The 19,226-nt window shown below is 40.9% G+C and overlaps 1 protein-coding gene across 1 annotated transcript in view; it reads left to right on the forward strand.

Annotated features, from left to right (window-relative positions):
- Positions 1–19,226, forward strand: part of LOC127582891 (zinc finger protein 652-like) — a 48,628-nt gene that overhangs the window by 22,007 nt on the left and 7,395 nt on the right. Inside the window, 2 exon segments of the mRNA XM_052038532.1 lie at positions 8,323–8,470; positions 16,501–16,616. Of these exon segments, the coding sequence (XP_051894492.1) occupies positions 8,323–8,470; positions 16,501–16,616 (264 nt within the window).

Genomic DNA, 19,226 nt, shown 5'->3' on the forward strand with positions numbered 1-19,226 from the left:
GAAAGTTATGCTTAGCCAATTGTTACTTTCAGTTTAGGTTTGTATGTCAACTAATTGTAAACTGCAAAAAGATGCTTTAAAAGAACTTGCTCATTTTAGTTTAATCTTAACATTTTAATGAGTTTTGATTTCATTGTCCTATCTGAAAAAAAATTGTAATGAATAATATTTAAAACAGGAAGGTTAACACATTGGTTTGAATCCAGTCTGATCCAAGAGAATTATAGACTCCTAGTTGACACCTTGCTTTAAAGGTACACTGGATACATGTACTCGTGTACTCTAAAGCCAATTTCACAGTGCAAATCAACAGCAAAACTGAGTATAGGTTAACTTTGAAACTACACATATAAACGTACAAAATAGGAACAACAGTAGGCCATGACTGATTGTAACCTCATCTCCATATTCCTGTTTATCCATGTAACTTTTCACCCTCTTGCTTATCAAGTATCTACCTGCTTCTGCTTAAAAAATATTCAAAGATTGCTTCCCTCAGAAAGAGTTACAAAAATGCACAATCCTCTGGGAGAAAAAAAAATTACTTTCACTTCCTATCTTAACTAATCTAAACAGTGATTTCTAGTTCTAGGTTCTACAAAACATCCTCTCCACATTAAATTCCATTTGCCAAATCCTTGCTCACTCATTTTACTTGTCTTTGTCCCTTTGCCACTTCCTCGTGTACTCTTCACGATCTACTTCTGTATCTATCTTCTTTTCACCAGCAAATTTAACAACCATACCATGCATGTTTTCAAAGTTATTTATACAAGTCATAAGGTTGAGATCCCTCACTGATCCCTGTGGCACACCACTCATCCCATCTTGCCAACCAGTAAAAGACCCATTTCTGCTGCTTTTCCCTGTTAGCCAGTCTTCTAACCCACCAATATGTTTGTTCCTACACCATGAATGTTTATTTTCTACAATAACCTTGGATGCAGCAAATAGATTTTCAGAAAGCATCTTAAGTACAGTATATCCACTGATTTCCCCTTTATCCATCGCACATTACTTGAAAGAATTCCAATATGAGATTAATAATCAAATTTTGATAGTCATGGTTAAAGAAATATTGAACAGCACACAAAGTTCCCTACTGTTCCTTAACCAGTGAGAACAACCACAGAACTGATAAGTTATCTATTGAAGGTAATGGAACAAAACCTCCCAACAATTTGCTGTTTTCCTGCTACTCAGCTGGAGTATCAGGGTAGATCACAGAATTATTAATGCAGAGAAAAAGGAAAATTAATAAAAATATTAATTATTTTGAGTGTGCATTATTTTCAAGTGAATTATTTTTCAAACTCTTGGGCAGTATTTTGTTATGAATCATTTCTTTACATTGTTTTTTTTTGCTACAGAAGGAAATATGCCTTCTGTAGCAAAAAGGTGACTGTCAGAAGGATGGAGAATAGGTAGGTAGTGCAGAGTACCTGTGGCCATTCCCCTCAATAAGAGGTATAGTGCTTTGGATACTGTTGGAGGGGGGATGACCTAACAGGGGAAAGCCTCGGTGACCAGGTCTCTCTCTCAGCCTGGTCATGTGATGTGGTGGTGGGGGGGGTGGTGTGAAGAGGAGGGTGGTAGTGATGGGGATTCCATAGTAAGGGGGACAGACAGGAGATTCTGTGGACGTGAAAGAGACTCCTGGATGTTACGTTGCCTCCCAGGTGCTAGGGTCAGGGACATCTTGGATCGGGTCCACAGCATTCTGAAGGGGGAGGGAGAACAGCCAGAGGTTCATGGTACATATTGGTACCAATGATGTGGGTAGGAAAAGAGATGAGGTCCTGAAGAGGGAATATTGGGAGCTGGGTAGGAACCTGAAAAGCAGAACCTCAAGGGTAGTAATCGCTGGGTTGCTGCCTGTGCCACGTACCAGTGAGGGTAAGAATAGGATGATTTGGCAAATGAATGTGTGGCTGAGGAATTGGTGCAGGGGGCAGGGTTTCAGATTTATTGACCATTGGGATCTCCTCTGGGGAAGGTATGACCTGTACAAAAGGGACTAGTTACACCTGAACTGGAGGGGGACCAATATTCTTGTGGGCAAGTTTGCTAGAACTGTTGGAGGGTTTAAACTAGTTTGGTAGGAGGATGGGAACCAAAGTGATAGGTCAGAGGTTGGTGTACAAGTAGATGCAGAGTGTAGAAAGACTGTGAGGAAGGATAGACATTTGAAAGGGCAAAATTGCAGTCAATTGGATGGGCTGAAGTGTGTCTACTTTAATGTGAGAAGTATCAAGAACAAGGGTGATGAACTTAAAGCATGGGTAAGTACATGGAAGTATGACATGGTGGCCATTACAGAGACTTGGCTGTCGCAAGGGCGGGAGTGGCTGTTGGATATTCTGGGGTTTAGATGTTTCAAAAGGGACAGGGGTGGAGGTAAGAGGTGAGGGAGTGGCTTTGCTGATCAGGGACAGTGCCACAGCTGTAGAAAGGGAGGATGTGCTGGAGGGATTGTCTACTGAGTCAGTGTGGGTGGAAGTCAAAAACAGGAAGCGAGCAATCACTCTATTGGGAGTATTCTACAGCACATTAGGAGGCAGATTTTGGAGAGGTGCAAAAACAAGTGTTGTTGTCATGGGTGATTTCAACTTCCCTAATATTGATTGGCACCTGCTTAGTGTAAAGGGGTTAGATGGGGTGGAGTTTGTTCGGTGTGTCCAGGAAGGATTCCTGACACAGTATGTGGACAAGCCGCCTAGAGGAGATACCATTCTGGACCTGGTACTAGGCAATGAGCCTGATCAGGTTTCAGATCTCTGTGGAAGAGCATTTTGGAGATGGTGATCGTAACTCCTTGACCTTATACCATTGCCTTGGAGAGGGATAGGAGCAGATGATATGGGAAAGGAAGAAAGAGGCTTACCTGAGGTTTAGAAAGCATGGATCAGACGGGGCTCTGGAGAGTTGCAAGTTAGCCAGGAGGGAGCTTAAGAACAGACTTACGAGAGCTAGAAGAGGGCATGAGAAGTCCTTGGCAAGTAGGATCAAGGAAAACCCCAAGGTGTTCTACATGTATGTGAAGAATAGGAGGATGACTAGAGTGAGGGTAGGACCGATTAGGGATAACAGGAAACATGCCTGGAGTCAGAAGAGGTAGGGGAGGTCCTTAATGAATAATTTGCTTCAGTATTCACCACAGAGAAAGACCTTGACGTTTGTGAGGATAGGCTGATACGCTAGGGCATGTCAACGTGAGGGAAGAGGAAGTGCTGGAATGTTTGAAAAAACATTAAGATAAGTCACTGGGGCCAGACAGGATATATCCAAGGTTATTATGGGAAGCAAGGGAAGAGATTGCTGTGCCTTTGGTGATGATCTTTGTGTCCTCACTGGCCACAGGAATAGTGCCAGATGATCGGAGGGTGGCAAATGTTGTTCCTTTGTTTAAGAAAGGGAGTAGGATAACTCTGAGAATTACAGATCAGTGAGTCTTACTTCAGTGGTGGGCAAATTACTGGAGAAGACTCTTAGACAGAATTTATGGGCATTAGGAGAAGCTTAGGCTGATTAGGGACAGTCGGCATGGCTTTGTGAGGGGCAGGTCATGCCTCATGAGCCTGATTTGAATTCTTTGAGGATATGGCAAAGGATATTGAAGGTTGACCAGTGGATGTGGTGTACATAGATTTTAGTAAGGTGTTTGATAAGGTTCCTCATGGAAGGCTCATTCAGAAATCCAGGGAAACTTGGCTGTGTGGATTCAGAATTGGCTCGTTCATAGGTGGTAGTAGATGGAGTGTATTCTGCCTGGAGGTCGGTGACCAGTGGTGTTCTGCAGGGGTCTGTTCTGGGACCCCTGCTCTTTGTGATTTTTATAAATGACTTGGATGAGGATGTGGAAGGGTGGGTTGGTAAGTTTTCTGATGATACAAAGGTTGGTGGTGTTGTGGATAGTGTAGAAGGTTGCTGTAGATTACAACAGGATATTGATAGAATGCAGAGCTGGGCTGAGAAGTGGCAGATGGAGTTCAACCCAGGAAAGTGAAGTGATACACTTCAGGAGATCAAATTTGAAGGTGTAATACAAGATTAATGGCAGGACTCTTAGCAGTGTGGAGGAACAGAGGGATCTTGGGGGTGCACGTCCATAGATCCCTCAAGGTTGCTGTGCAGGTTGATAGGGTTGTTAAGAAGGTGTATGATGTGTTGGCCCTCATTAGTCAGGGTATTGAGTGCAAGCGCTGCCAGGTAATGTTGCAGCTCTATAAAACACTGGTTAGACCACACTTGGAGTATTGTGTTCAGTTCTGGTCGCCTCATTATAGGAAGGATGTGGGTGCAGAGGAGATTTACCAGGATGCTGCCTGGATTGGAGAGCATGTCTTCTGAGGACAGGTTGAGTCAGCTAGAGCTTCTCTCTTTGGAGAGGAGGATGAGCGGTGACTTGATAGGTGTACAAGATAAGAGGCATAGATCGAGTGGACAGTCAGACTTTTTCCCAGGGTGACAATGGCTAACATGAGGGGACATAATTTTAAGGTGATTGGAGGAAGATATAAGGCAGATGTCAAGGGTAAGTTTTATTTTTAGAGTGGTGGGTGCAGGGAATGCACTGTTGGCAGAGGTTGTGGGGGAAGATACATTAGGGACATTTAAGAGACTGTTAGACACATGAATGATAGAGGAATGGAGGGCTATGTAGGAGGAAAGGGTTAGATAGATTTTAGAGCAGGATAAAATGTCAGTACAACATTGTGGGCTGAAGGGCCTGTACTGTGCTGTAATGTTCCATGAAGATATTTATTTCTCAGTGATAAATGTCACGTTATCTATGTATGAAGAGAAATATATAGTTAGTATTTAAACTGTAATGTGTGTGTTTGCAGTGAATTCAAAACTGCCATATTCATCTCCTGTTTCACCAAAAGATGCTGCTGTTATTTTTAACTGCAGTTGCTACATATCTCCTGCAGATGGCACAGGAATCCAACTGATTAAATTATAGGTTTAAATGTGAAATCTCAACCAAAGTAATTGGGTTTCCACAAATTTGTGTTAAACTCTAGTTCCTGCTGTTCCTGAGAGTTGTCTATTATTTAACTAGTGGCTTGCTTCTGGACAGGCCAAATGATTACAAAAATGCCATGTGACACTGGAAACACAAGAGACTGCAGATGCTGAAATCTCAACATTTCAAGACTGATGAAGGGTCCTGATCCAAAACATTGACTGTCCATTTCTTTCCATAGAGGCTGCCTAACCCACTGAGTTCCTCCCAGCTCATTTGTGATCCTGCATGTGACATTGGAAGTTTTGAACATGCATAGTAAATTTATCAAGTTGATACCTAAGCTGCAGAAGTCCACAAAACTATTATTACTTGGTTGACAAATGAAACCAGTTGTTGAAGCATTCAACACCAAATTGCCCTTTCTAAGTGGGTGGGTGATCAAAAGCTGCGTAAATAATAGCAGACATAAGGATGTAAGAAATAGGAGTAGGCAATCTGGCCTGTCGAGCCTGCTCTGCTATTCAATAAGATCATGGTTGATCTGGTCATGGACTTGGATCCACCTACCTGCCTTTTTCCCCATAACCCTTAATTCCCCTATTATGCAAATATCTATCTAACTGTATCTTAAATATATTTAATGAGGTAGCCTCCACTGCTTCCCTGGGCAGAGAATTCCACAGATTCACTACTCTCTGGGAAAAGCAGTTTTCCTCATTGCTGTCCTAAATCTATTCCCCTGAATCTTGAGGCCATGTCCCCTAGTTCTAGTTTCACCTACCAGTGGAAACAACCTACCTGCCTCTATTTTATCTATCCCTTTCATAATTTTTTGTTTCTATAAGATCCCCTCTCATTCTTCTGCATTCCAGCGAGTATAGGCCCAGACAAGTCAATCTCTCCTCATAGGCTAACTCCCTTATCTCTGTAATCAAGCTGGTGAACCTCCTCCAAAGCCAGATTAGCCTCACCAGTACCCTGTGTAGTTGCAGCATAATCTCCCTGCTCTTAAACGCAATCCCTCTAGCAATGAAGGCCAGCCTTCTTGATAACCTGTTGTACCTGCAAACCAACCTTTTGCGATTCATGCACAAGCACTTCCAAGTTCCTCTGCACAACAGTATGCTGTGATCTTTCACCATTTAAATAATATGATCTATTTTTCCTTCCAAAGTGGATGACCTCACACTTACCAACATTGCACTTTATCTGCCAGACCCGTGCCCACTCACTTAACCTATCTATATCTCTCTGTAGACTCTCCACATCCTCTGCACAATTTGGTTTTCCACTCAATTTAGTGTCATCAACAAACTTAGATATGCTACACTCGGTCCCCTCTTCCAAATAGTGAAGGGGATCAGCACTGACCCCTGCAGCACCCCACTCACCACTGATGGTCAACCAGAGAAGCACCCATTTATCCCAACTCTCTGCCTTCTGTTGGTTAACCAATCCTCTATTCATGCTAATGAATTACCTCCAGCTCCATGCATCCTTATCTTATGTATGTCTTTTATGCGGCACTTTATCAAATGCCTTCTGGAAATCCAAGTATACAACATCCACCTGTTCCCCTCCATCTACTGCACTCATTATGTCCTTGAAGAATTCCAATAAGTTTGTCAAACAGAATCTGCCCTTCCTGAATCCATGCTGTGTCTGCCTGGTGGAACCATTTCTATCCATATGTCTCACTATTTCTTCCTTAATAGCTTCAAGCATTTTTCTGACTACAGATGTTAAGCTAACTGACCTATAGTTACCTGCCTTTTGCCTACATCCTTTTTTAAACAGTGGCATGATATTCACTGTCTTCCAATCCACTGGGACCTGCCCAGAGTCCAGAGAATTTTGGTAAATTACCACAAGTGTGTCTACTGCAACTTCCACTATTTCTTTCAGTATCCTGGGGTGCATCTCATTAGGACCAGGGGACATGCCTACCTTTAGGCCCACTAGTTTTCTCATCACTACCTCTTTAGTGACAGCGATTGTAAGGTTCTCAGCTCCCATCGCATCCATAACATCTCTATTTAGCATGTTAGATGTCCTCTACCGTGAAGACCAACACAAAATAGTCATTCAAGGTATCAGCCATTTCCACATTACCCAATATTAATTCCCCCTTCTCATCTTCCAAAGGACCTACGTTCACTTTAGCCACCTTTTTCCGCTTTATATAATAATAAAAAAACTTCTACTATCTGTTCTTATTTTGTGCTAGTTTACTTTTAATCTGTCTTCCCTAATTGCTTGCTTATGAATGGTGATCTGTTCAGGTCTGATGTATCATTTTAGTGAATTACACACTAATACTTTTATCTATACTTGGGGATCCTAAGTTCAGAAGCAAGTGGAATTATATGGAAGAAGTTGTACAATATGCTTTGAGAACATGGAAACCCTGGAAGTGGATGTAGATTTTCTAGTTGCCTGGTTTGGTTACTCAAGCATAGCTTTGGAATTCCATTTATCTTAGACTGATAAAGTTAAGATAGCAAATATATTTTATGTAAATAGGTAATTTACACTTATTTCCTTGATGAATCTGTGGAACTATATTAATTTTGCTCACTTATTGGACCACGATATCGATTTGTAGATTCATAGTCGTGCAGCACTGAAGTAAGCTCTTTGACCCACCATGTCCATGGCAACCATTAAGTACCTATCTATTCTAATTTCATTTACCATCACTTGGCCTGTAGTCTTCTATGCCTTGACATTTCATGTGCTCATCCAAGTTCTTTTAAAACGTTGTAAGAGTATCTGCCTTCTCAGACAGAACCACCCTCTGATGAAAAGAATTTTTTTCAGATCCCCTCTTATTCCTCAACTTAACCCTAACCCTCAGTTTCTAGGCACCTCTTAGAGAGAAAAGTTTATCCCCATCCATCCTATCTACCTGAGTAAAAACAAAGGCTTATGGTAGAACATAAAGGAATAGATCATTCATCACCTTGACCGTTTTCTATGCAATCAGGTTATGGCTGGCCTACACAGAAATCCTATCATCTAAAAGTGGAATGATGAAACAATAATAAAAACTGTCAGTGGTTAGTTGCAAGGAATTTTGAAAGTGTTTCTTAAAAGTGCATGTGGCAGCTGTTATTGCCTTTCTGTGGCCTCCCTCTGGCTGAAAGTATATTTGAATATCCAAGTAATCTCATTAGTCATGTGGATGAAGTGCCAAAGGGCTCCAGTGCTCATGGAATTTTACTGCAGGATGAATTGCTGAATCTGAGAGAGAGAAACATGGCATTCATTGAATTGTATCCCACAGTATGTTTCACCTTGTTAGACACACCATTATACAGAATGTTTAAAATCTTCCTATTTTCCCTTAGTGTGTTTCCTGTGGAAAATCTTTCAAGAAACTGTGGTCTCTGCATGAACATATCAAAGTTGTCCATGGCTTCGCTGAAAAGAAATTCTCCTGTGAGATTTGTGAGAAGAAGTTCTACACAATGGCTCATGTTCGAAAACACATGGTTGGTAAGTTGAAAATATGAGGGCACTACCTTCAATTACCCTCTTTGTTGCTGGGTCAGTGTGCCTAGAATTTTCTTTGCAACATTTATGGAAGCACCATACCACAAAGATTAAACAGTCTAAGGAGAAGCACAACTAAGTTTTGGAACTGCCAATGTATTCTACATTTTGAAATCACTTTTTTTAAAATGTGCTCCTACTACTGTAGGTGGTTTCTTGAATCTATCCAGAATTCTCCTTTCTACCATTTCAGAGGTTATAACAAATATAGGTAAAATGGTATTTCTTTATCATTGGTAAAATTATTATAATTTGTGTAGAATATGGTGACAAGTTCAAAATTTAATCTTTTAGACTTATTTTCTTCATAGTAGTACTTACTGTGTTGTGTACCTCTCCGTTAAGTTCATTGGCCAGAACTGAGTGCAGTACTTGAGGTGTGTTCTGACCAGACCACTGTAAAGATCGGTCATGACCATTCTGGCCTTGTGATTCAATATTCTTTTTCCTTTATTGGAACATGTGACATCTCTTAAGACTTCAATCTCTTTCAACATCATTCATAGCTGTTTCAACACTATTGAGTATGTGAACTTTTTTCAGTTCTGAGGTAAAGTCATCAACCCAAGCACAGTATATGGTCCAGAATTTGTGGTTAGTGATGAGCTGACCAGAATCCCAGCTGATTTCTTCAGAAGATTTACAATTAACTCGTGCTATCACATCCTAACCACTGCCACCTCCACAGTGGAAACTTACTAAGGGAAACTAACTCCATCTATCACAATGATTCTCCATGATGGGGGGATAAAAACCTTCAACTAAGCCTCTCCTCCTAACCTCCTTTGCCTGGCTTAGCTTACCAAAAAACAATACATTCAAAAGCATTGAGGTATTGAAATCTTTTAATCTACCCACGTTATTAAAATTGAAAAACTAAGTATTAAAAATTAAAATGTTTAAAACCAATTCTGATAAATTATTTGAGTTTAATTGATGCTTACATTTGCCCTGTGCAACAGTTCACCTCCATTTAAAGTAATGCAGAAGTAGTTACTACCTTGGGTACATTAGGGTATTCGGTTATTAAAATGGATTCCCACGGTAAGTTGTGGAGAAGTTGCTCCAACTTCATGCTGTAGTCCAGAACTGGATGTACTAAGTGAGAGCCTAAAAGTTTGTAGATAACATTTGAGGAAAAATAGAATTGTCTGCCAAGCAGATGTTCATCACTAGAATGGCTCCTATATGACTGTGACTGTTTTTTAAATGTGTTATTTCCATTTTATAGCATTTTTGATAATGTGCAGATCTCTCAAAGTACAGCTAGTGAAGTACTGTTGAAGTGTAGCCCCTGTTGTAGTAGAGAAAATGTAGCAGCTAGTTTTGCATATCAATATTCCACATTTGATGATAAAATGAACACCACCAATGTTAGGGACAAGTACTCTCATTCAGATAAAGAAATTTCGTATGAGAAGTGTTGGGTCCATCTTAATTTCAAAGCCCAGATCTTGGCTTCATGTTATAATTGTGTGTGTAAGGAAAATACTATATTAGCCTTGGCTATAACATTTTATCTGATGTGCAAAACTAAATTAGCAGCTCAATGAGGAACATAATTTGAATCATTTAGTTATAATCATACCACAAAGCATTCTTTTCTTTTGTTTACAGTCTTTGTATCGTGTAGAAATATAAACCAGATAGGTGCGAAAACAAATTGTTAGATTACTACAGGGTTAGGAAATCATTTATGGCACCACTTAACAACAATAGTCTGACCATGGACCAAACCAATTACATTTACCTTTCAACCAAGGGCCCTACTGTGATTGCTGACCACTTGTCAACAATCCATGTTTCATAACAATGCTTTTCAACACTTTTATTTTAGGGTAGAAGATGCTGCAAATATTGCACCTCATCCAAAAATGTACAGTGTGGCATTCAATTTATAACCCAACATCTTTCAGAAATTATGGCCCAAGGGGAAATGGAACTTGGCACAACACCAATAAAGGAGGTGCCCAAAGTTTTTGTTTACTACTTTCACAACTTAAGACGACATATTTTTAAATGCTTATTTTCTGCCTAATCAAAATACATTCAAGTTCTAGCTGCTAGATTGTAACCAACTGAGCAACTACGAGGGAGGTATTGCCGTATATCTGGCTGTTCCTTTCCCGAGGTGCTGAGGATTATAAACCTAAGTCATAGTAGTGCACTTTTTAAAAAAAAAAACAACCAACTACAGCAAAAAGAGCCCTTTAAACATTCTTGAGCATCTAGTGATACCTCATCCGATTTTTTTTTTTTTTTTTCGCCCCCCCCCCCCCCCCCCCAGTATTCTCAGCATGATTCTTGCTTGCTTTCTCCTGCCTGTCCATTTTACCTAATTTCTTAATGCTTTTACCTTTTGGGTCTAATCCCACTTATTCTTTCTTGGAATATTTTGGAGCAGTGTGTTTCAACTGTGTGCAATCATAAACGGTTACAACACATTTACTTTAAGAGAATATAAGCAAGTCTGGTAAAATACTGGGAACCCTCAGATCAAATGCAGGAGCAGTCTCTGAAGCACTTCAGTGCTGCATTAATCAACCTGATAATAGCCCTTCAGGTTTGTTGAAAGTAAGCAGAAATAACATCTGGTTGGAATTAGGACTACTTTCCCATATCATCGGCTCCTATCCATCTCCAAGGCTGTGGTAAAGGTGAAGGAGTTATGGTCACTGTCTCCAAAATGCTCTCCCACCAAGAGATCTGAAACCTGATCGGGCTCGTTGCCTAGTACCAGGTCCAATATGGTCTCTCCTCTAGTCGGTCTGTCCACATACTGTGTCAGGAATGCTTCCTGGATACACCTAACGAACTCTGCCCCATCTATCCCCTTTACACTAAGGAGGTGCCAATCAATATTAGGGAATATTAGTGGCTCCCTTCCTGTTTCTGACTTCCACCCACACTGACTCGGTAGACAGTCCCTCCAGGCTGTTCTCCCTTTCTACAGCTGTGACACTGTCCCTGATCAGCAAAGCCACACCCGCGCCTCTTTTACCTCCATTCCTTTTGCTTTTGAAACATCTAAACCCTGGAATATCCAGCAGCCGTTCCTGCCCTTGTGATAGTCAAGTCTCTGTCATGGCCACAATGTCTTAGTTCCATGTATGTACCCATGCTCCTAAGGTCATCACCCTTGTTCCTGATACTTCTCGCATTAAAGTAGACACAGTTCAGCCCATCCAACTGCAATTTTGCCCTTTCAACTGCCTATCCTTCCTCAGTCTATCTATATGCTGCATCTACTTGTACAATAAATGCACCAACTGCTAACCTATCACTCGGGTTCCCATCCCTCTGCCAAACTAGTTTAAACCTCCCCAACAGTTCTAGCAAACCTGCCCACAAGAATATCAGTCCCCATCCAGTTCAGGTGTAACCTGTCCTTTTTGTACAGGTTGTACCTTCCCCAGAAGAGAACCCAATGATCAACAACTCTGGAAACCCTGCCCCCTGCAGCAACTCCTCAGCCACGCATTCATTTGCCAAATCAACTTATCCTTGCCCTCATTGGCGCGTGGCACTTGCAGCAATCCAGCAATTACTACCCTTCAGGTCCTGCTTTTCAGCTTCCTACCTAGCTCCCTCTATTCCCTCTTCAGGACCTCATCTCTTTTCCTACCTCTGTCATTGGTACAATATGTGCCACAACGTCTGGCTGTTCACCCTCCCTCTTCAGAATGCTGTCGACCTGATCTGAGACGTCCCTGACCCTGGCATCTGGGGGGCAACATACCATCCATGAGTCTCTTTCACAGCCATAGAATCTCCTGTCTGCCCCCCGTACTATCGAATCCCCTATCACTACCGCTCTCCTACCCCCTTCCCTTCTGCACCACACAACCAGACTCAGTGCCAGTGACCTGACCACTGCGGCTTTCCCCTGGTAGGTTGTGTCTCCACTCACCCCCCCAATAGTATCCAAAGTGGTACACCTGTTACTCGGGACTGGCCACTGGGATATTCTGCACTACCTGCCTATTCCCTTGCCCTCTCCTAACAGTCACCCAGCTACCTGCCACCTGCAACTTAGGTGAGGCTACCTGCTTGTAGCTTTTATCTATCAGCTCCTCATTCTCCCGTATGAGCTGAAGGTCATCCAGCTGCAGCTCCAGATCCCCAACACTGTCTAAGGAGCTGCAGATGTATGCACCTCCTGCAGATGTAGCTATCTGGGGGACTTGATCTTCCACATCTGGCAGGAAGAACACACTACTGACCCTGGATCTATTTCACTGCTTAGCTAGGCACTGGAGACCAAGAGTCCCACTTCTGATGACCTGGAAAAGAACTGGGTCCTGACGCTCACCTCTACATGGCTCCCACTTCTCGCACAGAGAGTCCAGCCTCTCGCTCCGAGTTACGGCCCTCACTACTTGGAAAAGAGGGCAATTTAACTAAAATCAATGTAGGTGATGCCCATTTCAAAATTAAGTAGTCTAGTAATATGCAAGGGGTATCACTGCTGCATTCTAAATTTTGGTTATGGGATAAATTCTGTGACATCATTGGCAACACAAAAAATTACTATAGTTTTATGCTGTTACTTTGAATATTCTGATCATAGCTCATATCCGTTTAGACCATTGACGTGAAATCATACAAATGCAAATAATACAGTGCAAAAAAATCCAGAAGTGTAGGTGAGCTGAGAGCACAAATGGGCCTATGTGGAAGCATGATATAGCAATTACTAAGGCATGGTTTATAAAAGGGAAGGAATGTCCATTTGATATTGCTAGTTGCAAGGTTTTCAGATAAGAGAGATGGATTGGAACAAAAATATAGCTGCAGTATTGTTCAAATAAACGGTTATGACTTATGGGTACATCATAGAACTCAACAAAAGAAGCAATTTGAATTGAACTGAAGATGCAATAGGGACAGTCACGTTACTGAAAAGTGTAGAATAGCTTCCAAATGGTTGGAGGGAGATATAAGAGGAGAGGGAGATAAATCTGTGGGCAAATTACTGGGAAGTCCAAAAATAGTAGACCACAAATGAACAATTTCAACCATTTCATCATAAACCAGGTAGAGGATGTTGAGTTCTTAAAATGCATTTGACTACATTTTTATTCAGCATGTAGCAAGCTTAAAAAGAAAGGAACAATTCTGGATATAATTTTAGAGAATGAAGAGGGGCATTTGAAGGGGGATTAATAGAAGATCACTTTGGCTTTTGTAAACATCAGGTTAGATTTTAGCATAATTTTAATGAAGAGCAAGATGAGAACAAAAGAAAGACTAGAACCTATTAGAGACTAAGTGGTAACCTGTGTGCAGAAGCAGAAGGTACAGGTGTGATTATAAGTAAATACTTGTAGTTATCTTTACCAAACAGGACACACAGTATGCGGTCATCATACTTAACGAGGAAGGTCAGGTAGTATTGGGTATGATAAATGTAGGATATATTAAGTGGTTCTGCTTTTTAATAAGTTGTTAATGCACCAGACTGTTAAGAGAGGAAATAAGAGTTTCAGCCTCAGTTTTCAATCCTGTCTGCCTACATGAATGGTATTGGAGTTCTGGAAGACTGTTAACAAGATACCTTTTCTGGGAAATAGTTACTACAGGCCAATCAACCTAATAATGTTGGTAAGGAAATTATGGGAACAAAATGTTGGGGAGAGTATACTGGAGAGAGAGTTTAATCAGAGATAGCCAGCTGGGTTTGTTAAAAGATTTAGAGGTAACGAGGATTAACAAAGGTACTGCATTCAATGAAGTCCTGCATGGCAGTTTAGAAAGCTTAAAGCCTATGAGAATCATGAGAAAATACTAAAACTGGGTTAATGGCTGGAAGCAAGATAATTGTCAATGTGTTTTGGTTGACTAGAAGTCTGCTGCATAGGGGTATCACAGGGCTCAGTGCTATGTTCTTTGCTTTTTGTGGTATAGATAATGCTGCCTCCTACATTTAAATCTAAATCACTAGGAAGTTTGTGGGTGATACAAAAATTGCCCATGTGGACGATAGTAAGAACAAAATTCTATAAACTGAAGAAAAACATCAATGAATCAATTGTCAGGTGAATAGAAAAGTAACAAATGGAATTCTGTCTGGAGAAGGGTGAACTAATGCATGGGGGGCGGGGGACAGATTAGGCAAATCAGTAACTATTAAATGGTAGGGTACTGAGGTGTAGAAGACACTTGAATTTGGGAAAGCAGGTAGATACAGTGATTAGGAAGGCATGTAGGATATGTTCCTTTGTGCAATAAAATATAGCATGCAAGAACAGAGCTCAAATTAGAAATAAAAACAGAAAATACCTGAAACACCCAGCAGTACAGACAGCATCTGCAGAAAGAGAAGTAGTTAATGTTTCTAGTCCAGGAGCCTTTGTCAGAACTGGGAAAGGAATAAAAACAAGTTAGTTTTCAGTAGTGGAGAGATGGGTAGAACAAAGGGCATATCTCTGATCTGGGTTTAATGGGGACATTTACAAGCACATTATGCAACTAGAGTACTTCCACAAGAGTACTGCAAGAGTAAATCAGGATAACATTGCTGAAATTATATATTGATAATGCTAGTTTTGGAAATTAATAGTTCCTTTGGATCTACATTAGAAAAGGATTCAAACTTTTCTAGAGAATAATTAGTGCCTTGACCTCCAAGGGAATTTGAAAATCCTTTTATTCTTCCTACTTCCAGTCTAAGATGCTGAACGGTTTATATTTTCTACGATCCAATGTCTGCTGCACAGGTTTTTCTTTGGCTTCATTATCAAAGCCAGAATAGCATTGTCAGACCTTTTCCACTCTTAACTGAGCTACAATGCACTCCCAGTCTTCTGGCAAATTACTGAATCAAGGGAAAACAATATGTATGCAGATTACTATCTTCCACTGCAAATTTTTCAAAGTTGTACTTTCTTCTGGTCCTCTGTACCTTTTTATTTCAAGTAAATAACTTTATATAAAATCTACGTCGGGTAGACTGAAGATAAATGTTTGTAATTAGTTTTTAAAAAAAAGACTAGATATTACATTGGAATAATAATAATGCTATGTTTTGATGTAAGAAAGCACTGACATGTAGCTGAGAATTATTAGTTGCTATATAATTTAAAGATGCTGATTAGTCACAATAAGAGTTTTAATATGCAGTCTATAGCTTTAATAGTAGTTTAAGTATCACTCAGCAAACTTTTTCATGCACAATTTGGTTTGGATCCATGTTTGATTTTGGAGCTACTAAAATTCTGCCTGAGTTGTCTACAACCCAGTGGTATGAACATCGAATTTTCCAGTTTCAAGTAACCCTTACCCCCTGTGTTCTTCCTTCTCCTTTTGATTCACCCATGATCCTCCCATTTTTATTCCCTTTTCCATACCCCTCCTACAGCCCCCCATCACCTTTTGATGCCCCCCCACCATCCTAGTTCCATCCACCTACTACCTACCCACTTCACCCACCAGATCTCTTTCCCCCATCTGTTTCCAGCTGCCCACTCTCCCTTGAATGGTTCCCATCATCTCTTTCCTTTCTTACTTACCTGATTTCAGCAATTGTAGCCTTTTATGTTCCCACTTATTACCCTCTAGACTGTCTCCACCTTGCCCCTCCCCTCCCACACTTAGCTCTACCTGTCCATCATCCTCCCCGCTGTGCACCCCCCCCACCACCACCACCACCACCACCAGTCCACCTATCACCCACTGGCCCCATCTCACCCTCTTCCTCTCCTCTTTATGCCAGTTGCCTTCCCTCTCCCCCCTCAGTCCTGATGCAGTGTCTTGACCTGAAACCACGACAATTCCTTTCCCTGCATGGATGCTGCTCAACCTGCTGAGTTCCTCCAGTACTTTGTTCTTCACTTGGGTTTGATTCATCTATTTTAGTAAATATTTAGCTTGATGACATTATGAAAATTATTGTGACATTTTGAAAGGTATAGTGTGTTAATTGAAAGATGATAGGTATCAGTGAAATATTTCTGACCTTTTGTTATTTTCAGCACATACAAAGGACATGCCATTCACCTGTGAAACATGTGGAAAGTCTTTCAAACGCAGTATGTCTTTGAAGGTCCATTCTCTTCAACATTCAGGAGAAAAACCTTTCAAGTGTGAGGTATGTTAATATGGTAATGTTTCATTTTTGATGTAAATATTATATATTTGAAATTATGGTTTTTGAGGCTATTTTAGTGTTTTATGACCTGGGTTTCCAAATGTTTGCAACACAAAAACAAAATAAATTTTACTATGAACATGCACTCTAACACTTCTATCTTCACTTGAATTATGTATAATTTTAATGTGCAGATCTGCTTTCTAGAGGCAATATATTTATTACCTGTAACAGAATCATTCAATTTCAAATTTGCTGCAACGTTTTTTATATATATCCAACTGTGCAAAATTTCTAATCTAATTCTGTAACCAAAATAACTTCTGTTTAATACTAACAACTAGGTAACATATACATCCATATTGCATATTTGTTCCATGAGAGAGAAAAATCTATCCTGCCAGACAATTACAGCAAAATCAAAATATCGCGGATGGACATTTCTAGTATTGGGAAGTGCTGTATCATATATATTGCTAAGCTGACATGTCCTTCAGATGTGAACAACCAGGTAGCAAATTTGCAACTCAAGTTCATAATCTGCCAAGCTTCAGAACTTTTAACAGCAATATTGTCAACCCCCAAGGCCTTTTTTATTTTATTTGGCATACAGCCTTTTCAATTCCCTATCAGTTGGGGATGGTGACAAGGCTGAACTAGATAGCTTGCTGTAGGAGGAAGTCAAGAATGCTCATGTCAAAGTCACAGTTGAGTTCTTCAAGTGCTCCTTCCATTTTTGTGTCATAGATGGGCTTGAAGGTGCTGAAGAAACGGTGAATGTAATGGTTATCGGTGTGCTGTTTCCACCCAATATCTGTCCTCTAGATTTTCTGATAGAACATAGCTTTGAGATGTCTGTCAAGCTGCTGCTTTTCACTTGAGGTGTGGTAGACCTTTGAATCCAGGACTGCCTTGTGTTTGCAACTAATTAGCTCCTAGGTCTTTGTTTTCATTCAGCAAGCCCATTGCCGATTGGTGTCAATTAAGGCAGTGTCATTCTCAATCTTTCTCAATGTATTGCTACACCTTATGTCGAACAATCTTCCTGCTGGTGCGGAACAAATCTGGAGAGTAAATGGAAAACTTTAATATACTTGGCCTCCTCTCCAGAATTAACATAGACTGTCCATTTCCCTCCACGGATGCTGCCTGGCCCCCCGAGTTCCTCCAGCATCTTATTTGTTGTCGCAGCTTCAGCATGTTCCTTAGCACTTAGTCCTGGAAGGTTTCTTCCACTGCATTAATGGTTTCCAAGCAGCAGATAATATTTGGCTCAGTTTGTATCCCCAGAACAGTCAGTACAGCACAGAATGTTCTGTCATCCAGCTGTTCAGGGTAATCCTGCACAAATACACCTGCATCTCATCCCAGACCTTCCTGGCAATGAGGGATCTGCTAAGGAGATGAGCAAAGATCATAACAAAGGCAGCATGCAATATGGCCAAATGCCAGTAACACATGAACATTTATGGGGAGGGCCTTTCTCATAACTAATAAGGCAGCGAGACCTTGATACTTGTTGGAAAACTTTGATAATGAGGCATTCTGCCAAATGACTTTGACAGTCTGCTTGGGGAAACATACCATAGGATGTACCATTTCCTTTGCCTTCAAGGCTCTGATAACATTTCATACAGACTCCTATCTAATTTTTTTGTATCAGTTATTCTGCTCTATAAAGCATTCTACAGGATACCCATCCTTCACAACATTGGTGACAGACAGAATTTCAATACATAGTGATGCATGGTGTTTGTGTACCTGGGATATATGCACAGCTTGATGCAACCACATACAAAAGTAGCCATCAGAATGAAGGCCTCTTTGGATAAATTTTTCTGCTTTTTTCTGGAGCTTTATACGTCAAAGATATGCAAATTCATTCCATTTTTGAGCTCCAGATAAAGCAGAAAAAGTGATTATTACAGTGCATTTGTGAAATAGGGCTGCACCTATGCCAGGTACAGCTACACAGAGAGCACCTCATACCTGATGACCAGATTTGTTCACGTAATTGGCTGTGAGCTTTTTCTTTACCTTTTATCTAAATCCCATTCTAGGTTTGTGTCCTAGCTCCTCCTAACCACTTATCCAGCACCATCAAGAACTGGACTTGACAGTGAGAGGAAAAATAGATCTTTCAGAGCAGCTGTCAAAGAGCATATTCATTTGGCTTTGGCCCTCAATGTCGCAAATGGACATTAATCTGTGGGCCAACAGTGAGTTCAAGCTAAAATTGGTGGCATTGTCCATATGCAGGGAGGCTTTGATCTGAGTACCTCAACAACCTGGAATCGTCACTCCTGTTAAACACACGTCCTTCCTGATAGAGTCACAACACTGCAGATGCTGGAAATCTGAAGCAACGCACAAGAGTTGGAGGAACTCAGTGGGTCAGGCAGCATCTACAGAAGAAAATGGACAATTGACAGGACTGATGAAGGGTCTCGATCCAAAACAACAACTGTCAGTTTCCCTCCATTGGTGCTGCCTGACCGGCTGAGTTCCTTCAGCTCCTTTTGTGTGTTCCTTCCTGATACACTCTGCAAAGGTTTCTGTGGTGACAAAGCCAAGACATGAGAGAAATCAGTCTTGCCTAGCCCCAGATAT

This window comes from Pristis pectinata, chromosome 25, assembly GCF_009764475.1.
Source record: "Pristis pectinata isolate sPriPec2 chromosome 25, sPriPec2.1.pri, whole genome shotgun sequence".
NCBI lineage: Eukaryota > Metazoa > Chordata > Chondrichthyes > Rhinopristiformes > Pristidae > Pristis > Pristis pectinata.